Below are 16,478 nucleotides of genomic sequence, written 5' to 3' on the forward strand. Positions count from 1 at the left end.
ATTTTTCAATTTCATCATTTGATTCAACCAAAAGAAAACATTAACAAACACAGAAAGTTATATGTAACAAAAATAATACACGTTTTATCACATTGTTACTTATTTCATTAAAATCGTTGACCAATTCTCACTGTTGTCTTTATAGTCATTTCCCCCCTTTTTTAGCCGCGGAAATTCAAACAAACAATAATGTCAAGCACACTACATTTTACAGATAACAGAATATATTCAATATCGATTAACATTTCTGAATCTTTATAACGACAGAAAGTTCACAATTTTGGATAAACATTTTGTTAAAACAATGTAACACAATATAACAAACAGTGAATATCGCCCTATGGTTTTCAGTTAGCACTGTATTAGTTTTTTAGCTTTAAAATAAGCTTTATGGAAATATTTTTTTACTCTTATGTATACTAGGGTAAATACGTGCCCGTTTTGTAACGAGGCCAAACTTTATAACTAACGCAATTATTTGAGTTTTTTAATTGTGAATTATCTACATTTTAATATAAACGGTTTTACTTGCGGTTATATAAATAAGCACTTTAGATTTTAAGAGTTTGTAAAATGAACTTTGGAATCGCAACATAGATTTTTTAATTAACACCTGTTATTAGAGGTTCAGCATGAGAATAAAATTGCTTTATTTTCTCCAGTATTTTATTTTAAGTTGCTGACAATATGTTGAACTGATTTCAGCCATTTTTCATGACATTTCTGTGAAGTATAATACTGAGCTCTGTTCTACATTATAGCCAATTCTTCAACCTTTTTACTTGGAGTTGTTTGACATTAGAAAGTGCGGCTTTTGCTAGATAACTGGTTAAACCGCTTCTAACAGTTCTTGAAACAAAACTAATAAATCATTAGAAAACAACTTATTTCCTTTAAAGAAATAGGTATTATTCGTATATATTAACAACATAAAGTAAAATGAAAAATACCATATTAATTAGGAATGTCATATTTTTCTAGAATTTAACACATTTTACTGTTTAAATCTGAGGGATAATGTATGCTGAGTTTCAGACCTTTTTAACCAAGCCTAAGTATATTTGTAATTCTGTAGCTATTCATTGGTATAAAGGCAACATAAGTAATATATTTGAAAGAGTGAAAATGGTAGTTTTTCAGTAATACACTAGACAATGAGACATAAGTTCTAGGTATGGTTATCTCAGTGTGAAATGTCTTCCTTCCTGAACACTTTGTCAATCCATAAAAGAATCTAGAGATTTTTCTATGTCAGTTACGTTTCGTTCAGGTAAGTATTCATTTCAGCACGAGAGAAGAAATACCCATGATATTACAACTATTTAAAAGATCTGCGTATGTGTAACATCCACTCATACCAGCTCAATAAATGAAGAACATGTAGAACGATTTGCAAAACCCATGTAATCAAGGAACTTATAGAAAGTGCTTAAGTATAATTTAAGCAACTGATGAGGTAAAACTCTGTATTAATGAAACAATACTCTTTATCTACAAGAATACTGATGATAGGATGAAGATAATTCACATAAACACTGGACAGCAGTTTGAGAATAAAGTGTACTGCATTGGAAAATAATAAAAAATATTAATAAATTAGTTCAGATACAGTTATAGTTGACGATAAGTTAAGAGATTAAAACACTAACTAAAAATGGAAACTTTAAGTACAGAAACATTTGTTGGTTAGCTAATGGCTTGAGACACTGAACTCAGAAAATCCTCTCTATGCTCTGCTGCTGGGTTCAATCTCTCATAACAAAACAACAACATCTGAGCTGCAGAAATGACGCAAAAAGTGCAATCAATCATGCTCTAGACATTCTGGCACTTTTTCTATCTCGCACGTCAGATTGCTTCAGTTCTTGTGGATCGTTCCACAAAACACCTCTGCCTTCTCCCAAAAAATAACAAAAAATATGAAAACAAGTTCCCCATGCAATCGAACATTGAAGAAAAATAACTGAACATTTTTTTCATATTGTTAGTCAGAAACTTCCTTAACGTTGTACATTGCTTGACATTATAGATCTTAGATTCCCACACTGTATAGGAATGGCACATAATGTCATAAAACAATAGGATATTAACGTATAGGAATGGTACATATTGTCATATAAGAATGGGATATTAACGTATAGGAATGGTACATATTGTCATATAACAATTGGATATTAACGTATAGGAATGGTACATATTGTCATATAACAATGGGATATTAACGTATAAGAATGGTACTTAATGTCGTATAACATTTTGATATTAACGTATAGGAATCGCACACAATGTCATATAACAATAGCATATTAACGTTCACACTGAAATCAATGCATAACTCACCTCTCCATCATCTGTTTCCAACATAATAACACAGAAACCATAACTCAAACTAAATTTAAAATCATCATCACCAAACTAAACTCATTAGAAAATTTACTCACACAAAAACACACAGCTGTCTAACGGATGCTGTGAACTGTGAACATATAAAACATATTTACCAAATGTTCTTTTAAGATCATAGGCTAAATAACCGATCAAATGTGTATAAGGACTCATGACCAATGATGGTTATTATTCTACAACAGCAGTTTTTGCCTTGTGAAGGTAGCAACATGACAAAGCTTGATCACTCTTTAATTGTTTTGAGTAGTGTACGACCCATCTCATGTTTCTGATTTTATTCTTACTATAATTAAATGTTCAGAATTCATCCCTCTCACAGGTGGATATCATATTAAGTTATAACTAATTTTGATCAGAGAATTTCACTTAATAACTCAGAAAGTAAAGAACACAACTCTCTTTGATTATCACTTGCAGCAAATTGTCATTATAACTGAAAATCAACTGTTGGCATAATGGGTCACAGGTGAATTGTCTCTACAATTAAACATCCTAAAGTAAAGAACACTAATTTTCATTTTGGTTTTCAGGTTCCCAAACCAATACAACATCTGCTGTTCAAGTGACATCACAGAAAACAGCCGAACTGCTGTTTTAAATATTTATTTACTTCCAAATGTAATATATCACAAGCCGGGGAGGCCGCTGTGGTCATAATTTTGTTGTGCTCTTTCTCATGTTTTTTGTTTTTGTTAATGAATAAACAAGTATCGTTAACTGACATACTTATTTGGTTGAGGTTGTTGGACATGGTCTTATTGCTACGTGATCCTCCTCTCTATATGTTCTAGTCATCTCAGCTCAAAAGAAATTTGTAAACCTATCAACATCACGTAACTGCTGAAGCTTATAGTTTGATGAAATACGCTCTCAGAGTATGATTATGGACCAGTTCAATTAGATTCAAGATTCTGATACATACTGTAGCCAAACCCACTTTTCACATTGAAACTGTTTCTTCGTAACAGATTTTTCATAATTTCGTTTTTATTATAATGAATTACATTGGGTGGCTGTAAGTCGCTGTTGTTAATGTGTTCAGGAACCAACCTGTCATCTGCTGTTCTGTCACTTTATACAATGTAGTAACATAAGATAGGTGATCATCCCAGTCAGTCATATCAGAACTCAAAAATCTTAAAAGCATCTGCTTGATAATTTGCACCGTTCATACAACCAGACCAACAAACTAAATACAAGTTTTCACCACTCCAATATGTAACACAATTCAGCAAGCAGTAACTATTAAAGTTCATTAATCGGCACCAATATATTTATTATGGAGTTCTAAAGCATAATATCCATTATGATGTAACTTAGCAACCACAGAAACTCTGATGTGTCAGTGTGTGGATATTCTTGAGCCCATTTAGTAAAATAATCAAGTACGATCGGCTCATATCACTTTCGTTTTCTGTTTCTATGAGATTCTGGTTGTAACAAAAAACATTGCAGTCAAGAACTGATCATTCTCTGTCAAATTTATTTATTGTATACGGTACATTCTCTGTGCAGTACTCATACAAATACGTTACTTACATCATTCTTCAACATATTTATAGAAATATGGCAAGTAGAACCATTTTTTGCAATCTATCAATAACAAGCAACACTCTGTGAACCTTCTAAATCTCATACTATATAATGTGTATATATTCTCCTGTTTGGGACTTCCAGCTACATCACAATATGTGCTTCGCATCTCCGACTACTTCCTCTCATACCTCTAACTGCTCATGTAACTGAGAACAGTCACGAGCTATTGTACCATATTCCATGTGTTGTGTGGATCATACTTTTGTCTGTTCCATGGCAATTAGTACCTAAGCTAGTTCGGAGCCCCTTATTCTTACGATATGGTTCGTTTGATCAGATACCAAAGATTTTATGGTTAGTAACATTACTAATTAACTACATGTTATATTTTTTAAATTTAGATACTAATTACCAGTTGGTTTGGATCCTGCATTTTCGCTGGTAATCTACTCTCTTAGATACTAATTACTAGTTAGTTTTGATCCTACATTTTGACTTTTAATTTACTCCCTTAGATACTAATTACCCGTTAGTTTGAATCCTACATTTTGGTTGCTAATCTACTCCCTTAGAAAATATTTACCAGTTAGCTTGGAGCCTACATTTTGGCTGCTAATCTACTTACTCTTTGAGATACTAATTACTAGTTAGGTTGGAGCCTACATTTTGGCTGCTACTCTCCTCCCTTAGATACTAATTACTAGTTAGGTTGGAGCCTACAATTTGGCTGCTAATCTACTTACTCTTTGAGAAACTAATTACCAGTTAGTCTACATCCTACATTTTAGTTGCTAATCTTCTCCCTTAGAAAATAATTACAAGTTAGTTTGTAGACTACATTTTGTTTGCTAATCTACTCACTTAGATACTAATTACTACTTACTTTAAATCTTACATTTTGGCTGCTAATCTACTCACTTAGATACTAATTACTACTTACTTTAAATCCTACATTTTGGTTGCTAATCTACTCACTTAGATACTAATTACTACTTACTTTAAATCCTACATTTTGGTTGCTAATCTACTCACTTAGATACTAATTACTACTTACTTTAAATCCTACATTTTGGCTGCTAATCTACTCACTTAGATACTAATTACTACTTACTTTAAATCCTACATTTTGGCTGCTAATCTACTCACTTAGATACTAATTACTACTTACTTTAAATCCTACATTTTGGCTGCTAATCTACTCCCTTAGATACTAACGACTAGTTTGTTGGATCTTACATTTTGGTAGCTAATCTGCTCCCTTCGTTAGGGGCGTCCAGAGAAGGAGTGTATGTGGTGGCAGAGCCAGGATTAATTTTTTGGGTTTTCTTATTAAGAAAGATACATGTGGTATCCGATCATCCAGGCTCTCACCGCTTTGAATCAACTATTTGAATTGCTTAAGATGGGGTACACATAATTTGCTGAAAATAGTTTGAAACTTCAAAACTACTTTCTACAGGTTGTGTAGCTTCAGGAAATAAGATATCTTTTTATATTTGGCAGTTGTCTGAATTAACAGCTTTTGAATTTCGAAAATAATACAATGTGATATATTTTTAAAGAAACAGTTAAGAATGCTTATCTTCGTTGTAGGCTTTAATTACCGATGTTTCGGTCTTCCTACACTTTTTAAAAACTTTCCTATAAAGATAATTATTTCATAAAGCTGTAAGTTGTATCTTTGTTTTTATTTTGAAACAATGCACGTAGTTCACTGTGTTTATGGTCACTGCCATATAAAATGTTTTTACCATATTTAATTTAAAAGCAAACTGACTGTTTTAAACTTTTTTTTGTTAATTATATGATTTGATTTGATATATTTAAATTAATTTTGTGTTCATTCACACTTATTTATATATATATGTTTTTGGTGATTTTTTTTGCTGTTATGACCTAATAAAAAGAAAGCCTAACGTAGCAGGCAGTTTTGTCGGCGAAACGAAACTTCATATTGCTGAGTGTGGACGGAACACAGCCAAGGGATTAGTGTGCTAGACTGTGGTTCCGTGGTTCGTGCCACCTTACCACAGGAAAAAAAACAAAAAACATCGTGCTACACCAATTGCGTTGTAAGTGTAATGGCAAAATTTTATAAAAAACAACTTGTGAGTAAAAATGATTTAATTGAGTCTACATCATCTTACTCCATAAAAACACTTCAACATCATAATTTAAATGAAGTACAAAATTGTAAAGTATGATTTTTCTAAGCTTTAAAATAATCAGGACTGTATCTGCAACAGAAGCTTTTCACAAACCCCGTTTATTCTAGCAACATAACACCAAGCTTAGCTATTATCGCTCTATTCCGATCTCTACACTAATCCCCCCCCCCATCCTGAAAAGAAAGGCCTTTTCTAATTTGACAGTTGCAAGAACGAAAGAAGAGCTTTGGTGACATGCTTAGATCTGTAGCCTATGAGTTCTTAAAGTTGAGATATAAGTAATTACATTACTCTATAACAACCAAGACTAAGAAATATAAAAAATACACGTTGATTCAAGTTACAAGGACAGGTTAGAGCCACTTTATTTTCAAACCTATTATAAATTTCCTTTTAGGAGGCTATAAATGCAATATTATACTAAAAAAATCAGGAAATTCACGAACTCTAATGATTTCATTGGGAAGCGCGCTCAAATCAACCCCATTTCCAAATTTGCTGTTTTTATTTTATTTTTATATATAAAATTATTTAAATAAAACTTTTTATAGATTAAATCTCAACTCTAAAGTATTGTATTTTTCCTAATGTGTGGAAAAACAGAAGTTTATTTTCTATCATTTGTTTAATTCAAGGGCGTAATCTTGCTCTCGAGATAAACTCAACCATCGAAGCCATGAAAGAGATAAGCTGATATACCTTCAAACTTCTCTTTTGGAGACCTATAACATACTTAAACCTACCTCCATTCGAGCAAATAGAAAGTTTTCAACATGTTTTACACTGTATACCACGTAACGTCAGCAAAGAACCTCAGTATTATTTCTTTCTTTTTTGATGTTAATAGTTGAATAATCCCATCTTTCAATGTCTTGATTTCAGCACTTTCATACTTCTACCGGCTGCTATGATTCAACACAGTCACGAGATTCTTGTGCTGTGTTTCCTGCACTGTGTGAATCATGCCACTGTCTATTACACAGCAGTTACTACCCAAGCTAGATCAGGGTCCTTTAAATGCTTTTCTTAATTTCTTATGGTAAAGCTGTTGTGATCAGATATCAAAGATTGTAATGGTGAGTTGTCTGCTCTGACTAAAGTAGATTAGTATTTATATGTAATTTTAAACAACTTTCTGGGTTGTGTAAATTTTTCACAAACACTTTCAAATAATACTCAGGTATCTTAGGCTTATGTCTTCATTGTATAACGGACTTTTCATTCACATTTTATCAAAGAAACTTGCGTGTTAAATGCCATAAGATTTGAAATATTGAAGTTTATAATTTTTACAAATTTTACATTGCTAATATGTTTAAAACAAATTTAATAAGTTTAATTGTTGTCATAATTAATCAGTTACTCAAAAAGTCAAGTTGTTGTAGGCCGCTTTGATTCCACTTTGTTATGGTCGTACAGTTTTTGCATTTCGATTCTCTTCTTCTACCCATCCACTTTATCAAGGTTGTACTTATTTCTACAGGAAATTAATCCATACCAATGTAAACAAACTAAATGACTATTTATTATTATAATTAATAACACATTGATTTATAACTACTAGGTTTTGTTTTTACTTTTTTCATTCACCTCTCTCGGTTTATTCATTCTCTCTCTCAAATCTCCTAGTTTACTTCTTCTGTTAAAATCATGTCTTTTATATTCCTTTCTTCAACCCACACCAAACAGGTCCCTTCTTTGTACCTGTTTTCCTCGTATATCGAATTGCAACTTCTCATAAGTGGTCTCATAATCTCCACACCAGCTAAAGAAGAAAGATGATCAGTCACTATAATGATTTTCTAAAGACTTAGTGCTGCTATCCCCTAATTCCTTGGAGACTGGTCAAAAACTGGCAGCTTTCTCACCTCTCTCAACTGCAACCGATATTCCTTATATCTAACTTCATAACGCTTCCTTCCCCCTTTTCCTTAATACATTTAATTGTATTTATTTTTGGAGGTGTTTCTGTCTTCTTTCTATGTTATCGTAGGCTCAGACATTCCAGCGTATCATCTTCTTTAGATTGTTTCATCGCACACAGTCTTTGTTTAGATATCATATAAACTATACAGTCTTATATATATCACTGCAACATTTAAAAAAGTTTACAGTCTTTTTTATAAATATCCATACACAATTAATCGGGAATATCCTCCACCTCCACCACTCCATCTTTACTGTTCAGGGTTCGAACCCGTGAGCTCAGAAATTATTACTTTTCCACACATTTTGACAACGAGACATTCACACATAGAACCAGTTTTAACCCGAGCTGGATGGATCTTAACTCCCGGTTTTTAGACAATATATATTACTTTTGATGAGAGTAAGGTCACACGATGATCTAAACTCAAGTGCGAGAGGGCATCTGTATTTCCATAGTTACTCGTTGTTCTATAACGTAATGTAAAATTAACCTGCTATAGCAACAGACTGCATCTACCTCATATGTCACTTTAGGAACACAATTATAGGGAAAGGACCTATCCACTTTCCGCTAAACTATTTTCAGGTATTGAATTTAGTACTGCAACTAACTATTTCTCCTTAAGTTTCTGTTCTCTAGCATTCTCATCATAGCAAAGTTTTTTGTGTATCCTTGCTCCTCCGAGTAGCTTTAACCACTAACTTCTGTGGGTTTGCTAACCTTTAACTCAAGCTGGTCACATATGGTAACACATTTCGTGACTTGGCTTTGCCTATGGACTAACTTATTTTTTTATAAGTCTAATGGACATTTAACATCTTTACCATATATAACTCAAGGAGTGAAAATCCTGTTGTAACTTGGAGGACTTCTCAGTAGGTAAACAACAAAAAAGGCAACATCATATCCCAGTCAGCAGAAATCTCCTGCACCATTACTGCCTTCATTGTCCCATTTGCTCTCTCGCACATCTCATTTGTTTGGGGTTTATAAGGACCAGTGTGTTTCTGTCGCCATCCTGAATTCTTACATTATTTTCGTTTGAAAATTGCTACATAAATCATTAAAGGATTCTTCAGGAAACATTAACCGTGAAAAAATATCTATCAGCTCTTGTACAATTTCCTCTTCTTTCATAGAATCTAGTGCTACTGCGTCTACATATCTACTGGCAGAATCAATAACTATCCCTTTCTCTGTTACGGGAAGTGGTCTGATAATATTGGCACTGTTGGAAATAAAGGGTTCATTGGTACACACTAGCAATAATAATTTCTCCTGACTTAAGTTACGCTTGGTCCCTCTACCATGGCTTCACCATGGCATTTGTCCAAACTCTCATCTATTAACTTTTATTTAATTATTTGTTATTCATCCATATTCCTTTTTCTAACACCAATTAAAAATTCATCATTATATGTATTATATACTTGAAGATTTATTTCTTCACTAACTCCTATCCCTCTTTCAGAGTTTTCTCTAATCTCATTTGTTATCTGGCTCGACATTTCCATGTGACTTTAGCTAGTGCTACAGTATGTCGACCCCCCATACTGTGCTGTTAATTCCAATTAAATCTAATGTATCACCTGTGAGTTGATTATATTTTACTAACACTTTTCTAACCAGAGTTTTCCGATTACCAGTATTCCTTAATACATTTTGGCTTGCCCATTTATCACCCTTTCTTCTAAATATTTATATGAAATTTACTCTCCATCTTCAATATAACACATTACATTATTCCTTCTTTCTGCAGTTTTCTTACTTTGCCTAACGAATTCAACTACATGCTTAACTTGATCACATATAAAACAATTTATATATGTTTATTTAGAAAGTATTTACAAAGTCACTTTGTGGAAAGGGTCTTCTTGGAGTGTTGATCCAGTTTTATTTGTTTGTAATAAGTAGTTCTACTAGCTGGATTTTCACTTACTTTTAACTCACTATGTTTCCTAGTCACTACATATTCATCTGCTAATGCCACTGTCTCACATGTGTTTGCTGGATTCCTATCTTTTAAACATATTACTAATGGTGTTATTAATTTTGCCAAAATTTGCTCTTGCAACATCAACAATAAATCTACAATTTTATCAACGTCTCCAGTAATCTCATATCTTTCAATCCATCTAGCAACTCTTGCAACCTTGTTTTATACTCTTTAAATGCCATTTTTTCTAACTCTCTGAACTTCATTAGATAAGTCTCCAGATTTAACTGACACGTCTCTAAAATAGTTTGTTTCACTACATCATACTATGATTTGTCTGTGCTTCCATTCTTATTTTATGTTGTTATCGCTTTCCCAGGTAATGTAGGAAGTAATTTCTTCATCATATGTTATGGATAGTATTCCTCTGCTCTGTCTTCTACCCATCATCAACTTAAATTCTCTCTTCTTATGCCTATCTTCTAACTCTTGCTCTAAACGTTTTTCTCAGCTTCTTCTTCTTCCAAGCACTTCTAACTTTGTCTTAGCAAATTATAAATTGTTACCATGATAACCTTCACAGACACTACTCGCAGTTCCCCTATTTTCACTAAGCAGAAGGTTAGAAAAATAATCTACTATGATTTCTGTCTCAACTGAAACTTCACGTGTCTCGTCTTTTTTTCCAATTACTACTACATGTTATACTCAGTTTTCTACATTTATTTACCAACTGGATTTTCATCAGTAATTTCCAATTCTCATCCATGCTAGCGTTAATTCACTTCTCCTAAACAATGAACAACACATTTGATATACAACAAGAATTAACTGAACCACTAGTAAAACCAAACCAGCTAAGATAAAAATAAGATCGGAGACTTACTCTTTTTCCCGATTTCATCTAGTTGATTTTCCTCTCTGGCTTCTGTTGATGTGGTCCCAACTTCAAATTCTTCTTTCATTGTTAAGTTTCGATTCCTAACAAAACGATGAATCCCATATCTGACACAACTTTGTTACGATCGTGTTATCCTCGCACTTCACTTCTATTCTTATATCTTATTCACTTTGTTTTGGTTGTACTTATTCCTATCAGGAATTGACTCATACCAATGTAAACATAACAAATTGCTGTTTATTGACATAATCAGTAACACATCGACTTAGAACTAGGTTTTATTTCTTACTTTTTTCACCTTTCTCAATTTATTCATTCTCTCTCACTTATCCCAATCTACTTCTTTCGTTGAACACCTACTTTTTATTTTATTTTCTTAATCTCATGTTGAACGGATCCTTTTCAAATCTGGAATTTGAAATTTACAAAATGGAGATATCTGTTGTACTTAATACCATTGAAAAATAATCAAATATAAATCAATTTGGAGGATCAGAACTATCCAGAAAGAGATTTGCAATAAATAATATCTCAGCTGTGGTAAGCAAAGTAAGGATCCACGAATACAAAAGTTAGTGGTAAAAGCCGCCCACATATGCCAAGGAAAAGTACACAGCATAATCAAGAAGGACTTACTTTTAAAAACTAGGCCTACAAGGTTATGAAAACTAAGCAAGAAGGTGTGGTGTGCTTTGGACATGAAATCTTACAACCTTGTCAAGATGCAGATTCATCAGATTGTGCGTGAACTTACCGTCGACATGGACTGTACATGTGTGGTGAGACTCCAAAATAATTTCAACCTCTGTACAAGTTACAGATTTGCGGTTTTAGGATGATAAAGTAATCATACCCGCACTCTACTGATAATAGAAAAAAGTCACAAAATTTGTAGACCATCAGCAATCTCTCTGAAAAAGACCCTTGTGAAGCTTTGGGCTTAACAAGAAACAAAAAAACAACAACAAACAAACTCTCTGAAAAAATATTTAATTGTCTACCTTCACAGACAAAGATGATATGCAATATAAGTTATGTGCACAAACAAACTTTTCTCGAAGGTTAACCAACAGGGAACACATAGGAACTTTGTACAACTAATTTAGTGAAATAATTCACACAGGACTGGTACAACGATAAGTCTGTGGAATTATATCGTTAGAAACCAGGTTTTGATACCCGTGGTGAGCAGAGCACAGATAGCCCTTTGTATAATAAACAACAACAACAACAACATGAAGGATTTATCAAGTAGTTCTTAGAAAATACAGAAGTTAATTAAAGGAATAAACAAACTCAGTCTTAATCGGTGTAAATAGTTAGAAATAAATGAACGGATTTCACTCGTGAGGTCTACTAACAAATCTTCTTGTGTTTTGGTTTGAATTTCGCGCAAAGCTACACGAGGGCTATCTTCGTTAGCCGTCCCTAATTTAGCAATGAAAGCAGCTAGTCATCACCACCCACCGCCAACCCTTGAGCTGCTCTTTTACCAACGAATAGTGGGATTGACCGACACATAATAACGCCCCCACGACTGAAAATGCGAGCTTGTTTGGTGGGACGGACATTCGAACCTCGACCCTCAGATTGCGAGTCAACTCCCCTAATCATGTGGTCATGGTCATCTTGTGATCCACGACGCTATTTTAATGTTTTACATATGTATCCCACTTCCCTAAATCTAAATCAATCAATATTTGTGATATACTGTTTGTAAGAGTAACGATCATCACCATTGTCTTCTTATCTTAAACCTATGAAACAACATCTGTTACGATGATACAATTCAATCTATATGGCGGCATTTATGTTATTAAAGAGCATAATATTTAATAATTCATAATTTACACTACAGAGTTATTAAAAAATAAATTGAATGTGTTTTTACTTTTTGTCCCGATCAATAAATTACACAAAAAGCCATTTTACTCACCGCTCTGTTACAATAAAACTTATCACTTGTATCTGTCGGCGGGTGTGGCCTTATGGTTAGTGTAGCGAGCTATGGATTCAATGATTTATTATTCGCTTCTCGATATCACACACACACACAAATAATAATCGCGCCTTGTACTATGGGTCTTGGGGTGGAAACATTTCAAGAATGACGGCCCAATCCAATTATTCTATTACAGTAGCCCAAGAGTTGGAGGTGGGTGCTTTTGGCTAGCTGTCTTCCATCTAATCTAACACTTGAAGATTAGCGAATAGCTTTTGTGTAGCTTTGTGCGAATATTCGAAATAAACACTTGTATCTGTTATTTTACAATGTTGTTCTTGGTTCAACACCAAATTTTAAAAGCATAAAATGACCACATATCAAGAAAATTCATATGTTTAGTTAGTTCATCAATAAACTAGGTTCTACGATGCAAACTTCCGTTCGTTTAGAATTTGACGAACTCAAAATTGTTGTTCTTTTTCTGTAGAATAATGTTACGAGCTGTAAGCTACACATTGCACGGCCTTGTACCCGCTTCTTGTGTCTGCGCCGACCGTTACGACAGAGAAGCAGTTGTTCGATCTCTTGGGCGCGAAGCCAACCTTAAACCACCTTTATTGCTGGGACAGTTGCCATCAACTCCAGATGAACTGCTGAAAATTGATAAAGTAGGTGATAATGTTTAGGTGTATTCTGAAGAAACATCACAAAACCTCAAATATTTTAGATAGAGCTAAGGTATGTAGGGACGACATTTGAACACGCTATTTTTACTGAACTTTTAAAGTTGTATAATAAAGTTTCTCTATTCTTGAAACAGAGGTTTAAGATTTGTTACAAACATATATTAGGCCCATTTGTAACGTTGTACAGCGAACTCTTCATTCATATTTTTTCAGAGAAAATGACAATGTTAAACGTCTTAAAATTTGTTGAAAATTTGGAATGTTAGATTACTTAATATATTTTAAGAGACTTCTAAAATAATCCTTTCTTAAAGCATAATCTTCTTAAATTACTTTCCAAATATATTTGTCACATTTGAGAAATATTTCTTCATAAGTAGCCAGAGGAATCATAAAGTGCTAAGTTTATAAGGTGTTGGAAAAGTTTGCTTTTATTTTTATTTGGAGATAACGTTTAATAGATATAAAAGTTATGTAAATATATAAACATTTGCACTATAATGGAAATAAAAGCCCCCTCTATATGTACAAACCTTACCATTTTATTCACTAACGTATAGATAATAAGATAAACATTACTCCAATTGCAGCTAAAAGTATCTAAAGATTCATAAGAAGCAAATAAGCTTTGCGATTCACAGTTACAGCCACAAAAGATTAAATGGGATGTTCTTCGTCCAAACAAACATAGGAAAAATTTAATTGGCGAAATATATAACAGAATCATCATACGGTTTTGGAAAGGTTTGCTTTTTTTCCTTATATATTTGGAGTTATTAGCATTAATAGATATTAAACCTATGTGAATGTACAAACCTTTGAAGAGCAATACAAGTAAAAGAAAGAAGAATACGTTGACCGAAAACATATTTACTAATAGCACATTTATATTATCAACCATTATTTCTCCGACCATTATGTGGCAGAAGAAGTGGTTGTTGAGACGTAATGTTTTGTAGTTTGATTGATTCTGTTTATTTACTTTGTAAAGCAGCAAAGTTTAAACAAATTATAATTGCTTTTAGTATCAACATCTTCTCAATCTATTGAAATATCAAATGTCAATTATTTATTGTTAAGTTGAAACTAAACTGGTAAATAGACAATTTGGAGGCTGAGTGTATTCATTAAAAATTATACATTCATAAAACTAAGCAATCTTCTATCATGCACGTTATGATCTATGATTTAGATCTTCTTATACACAAATACATCCACTCTTGATTTTTCATTTATTCGTTACATTTTTAATTGGAAACAATGTAGCTAATTCGCAGCATAGATAAAGGTCCTTCATCTGCAATGCTAGAAAAGCAAAGCAATAAATAAGACTACAGTCAACTTATAGAATTATGTAAAGTCATTACCAAATCTAAAAATAAACGAATAAATCGAATTTGTACTATAGAAAAAGAAATTAAGGTTAGAAATATCAACAAGTATACCGATCTAGAGTTATATTAAGTAGATTAATTAGATTGTAAAGAAAAGGTAGTATAATAATAATACAAACATTATCCAATCTCATTAAATGGGAATGAGTAGAAAAAGTGTATAATTAATTAGTTTTCGAATAATTAAAGGTTTTAAAAAATATTCACATACAACAACTATCTCTTTATTTAATTGCATTATATTAATGGATAACCATGAAATATTCAATTTGGTAAAACTTCCATTGTTGTTTTTTTATATTTATTGCAATTTGTTAAATGTCGAGACTTGATTTTGTGGACTTTTAAGAACAATTAATGTATACCTTTTCCAAATACTTTTCTCATCAAGGTGTTTATAAAGTCGGAATTGAAAGTAGGTGTGATCTACGTCAAAGAAGGACAACTGACAGAAGAGCATATTCTGGACAATCGAAAGCACAGTGTTTTGTTTGAGGAATTTCTGATGGTATTAGGTGATCGAATTCGATTAAAAGGTAGTTATTTTCATCGGTCAAGAATATATCTTAAACTTATAATTCGAAGTTACAAGCAAACTGAAGTGGGAATTTATTGTTATAGAAAAATACCTTATACAAACTAAATATGACATATATCAAATATACATTTCTACAATATAAAAATAATTTAAAAGTACCAGCTTCCAAATAGCATGGCCTGGCATGATAATCAGAATTTCAATAAATATTTTACCCAGCAAGCTTATGTGAAAAACCTCATGATTCTCATTATATGTTTGATAAATACGGATTACAATTACTACTATACATTTATGATAAATTAATTCTGTAATGATTCATAATATTTTTATTATTTTCAGATAGAAGTATAATTGTTTACCAGTATTCCATCGAATATTGTATGAGTTTTTATTTTGTGGGACTTAGCCCTGAAGTGTTTGTAACTATAAAGCCAAGTTCTTCAAATTATTCAGACTTTTGCTAAATGTTTATAAATTGATTCAGTGTTTAAGAGTATTTTCTAAAATATATATATCTAATAATTACTGCTTGGAGTTTTATATAATAAGTAAATATTTTCACATATAAATTAAAATAATTAATTTCCGCGAAAGGGGGCCGAAGGCCGCCTGGAGGGTTCATATGTTTTAACCACTCGCACAGTAATGTGTTTTCTGTCTGTCAGTCAGTAGACATTAATACGACGTCACATAAGGGACGCTTAACGTAGCAATTTCTACTGTCGTGACGTCGAGAAAATGTGTGCATACCATGAATTATGATAAGTGTTATGCACTCTGTAGGCTACAATACATAGTGACATATGAATTTCAAAAGCAAGAAATAAAAATATTTGTTACTCTTAATTTTAGTTTTATTTAGTCTTGAAACAGAACATTTTCGGGGACCCTGCGGAAGTACATCTAGTACATTAACAATTTCAACAAATTCAACTTGTTTAGAACGAATATAAAGTCTATATATATATATATATATGTATTATAAGTGAAGTGTAACTGTTCTCTAGTTAATACAACAGTTATACACTTCTCGAC

General features: G+C 32.5%; 1 protein-coding gene across 1 annotated transcript in view; it reads left to right on the forward strand.

Annotated features, from left to right (window-relative positions):
- LOC106478167 overlaps positions 1 to 16,478 on the forward strand; it is a 77,809-nt gene that overhangs the window by 13,161 nt on the left and 48,170 nt on the right. Inside the window, exons 3-4 of the mRNA XM_022381732.1 lie at positions 13,310 to 13,490; positions 15,294 to 15,438. Of these exons, the coding sequence (XP_022237440.1) occupies positions 13,310 to 13,490; positions 15,294 to 15,438 (326 nt within the window). The remainder of the gene's footprint in view (positions 1 to 13,309; positions 13,491 to 15,293; positions 15,439 to 16,478) is intronic.

Source organism: Limulus polyphemus, unplaced genomic scaffold (assembly GCF_000517525.1).
Source record: "Limulus polyphemus unplaced genomic scaffold, Limulus_polyphemus-2.1.2 Scaffold9, whole genome shotgun sequence".
Lineage (NCBI taxonomy): Eukaryota > Metazoa > Arthropoda > Merostomata > Xiphosura > Limulidae > Limulus > Limulus polyphemus.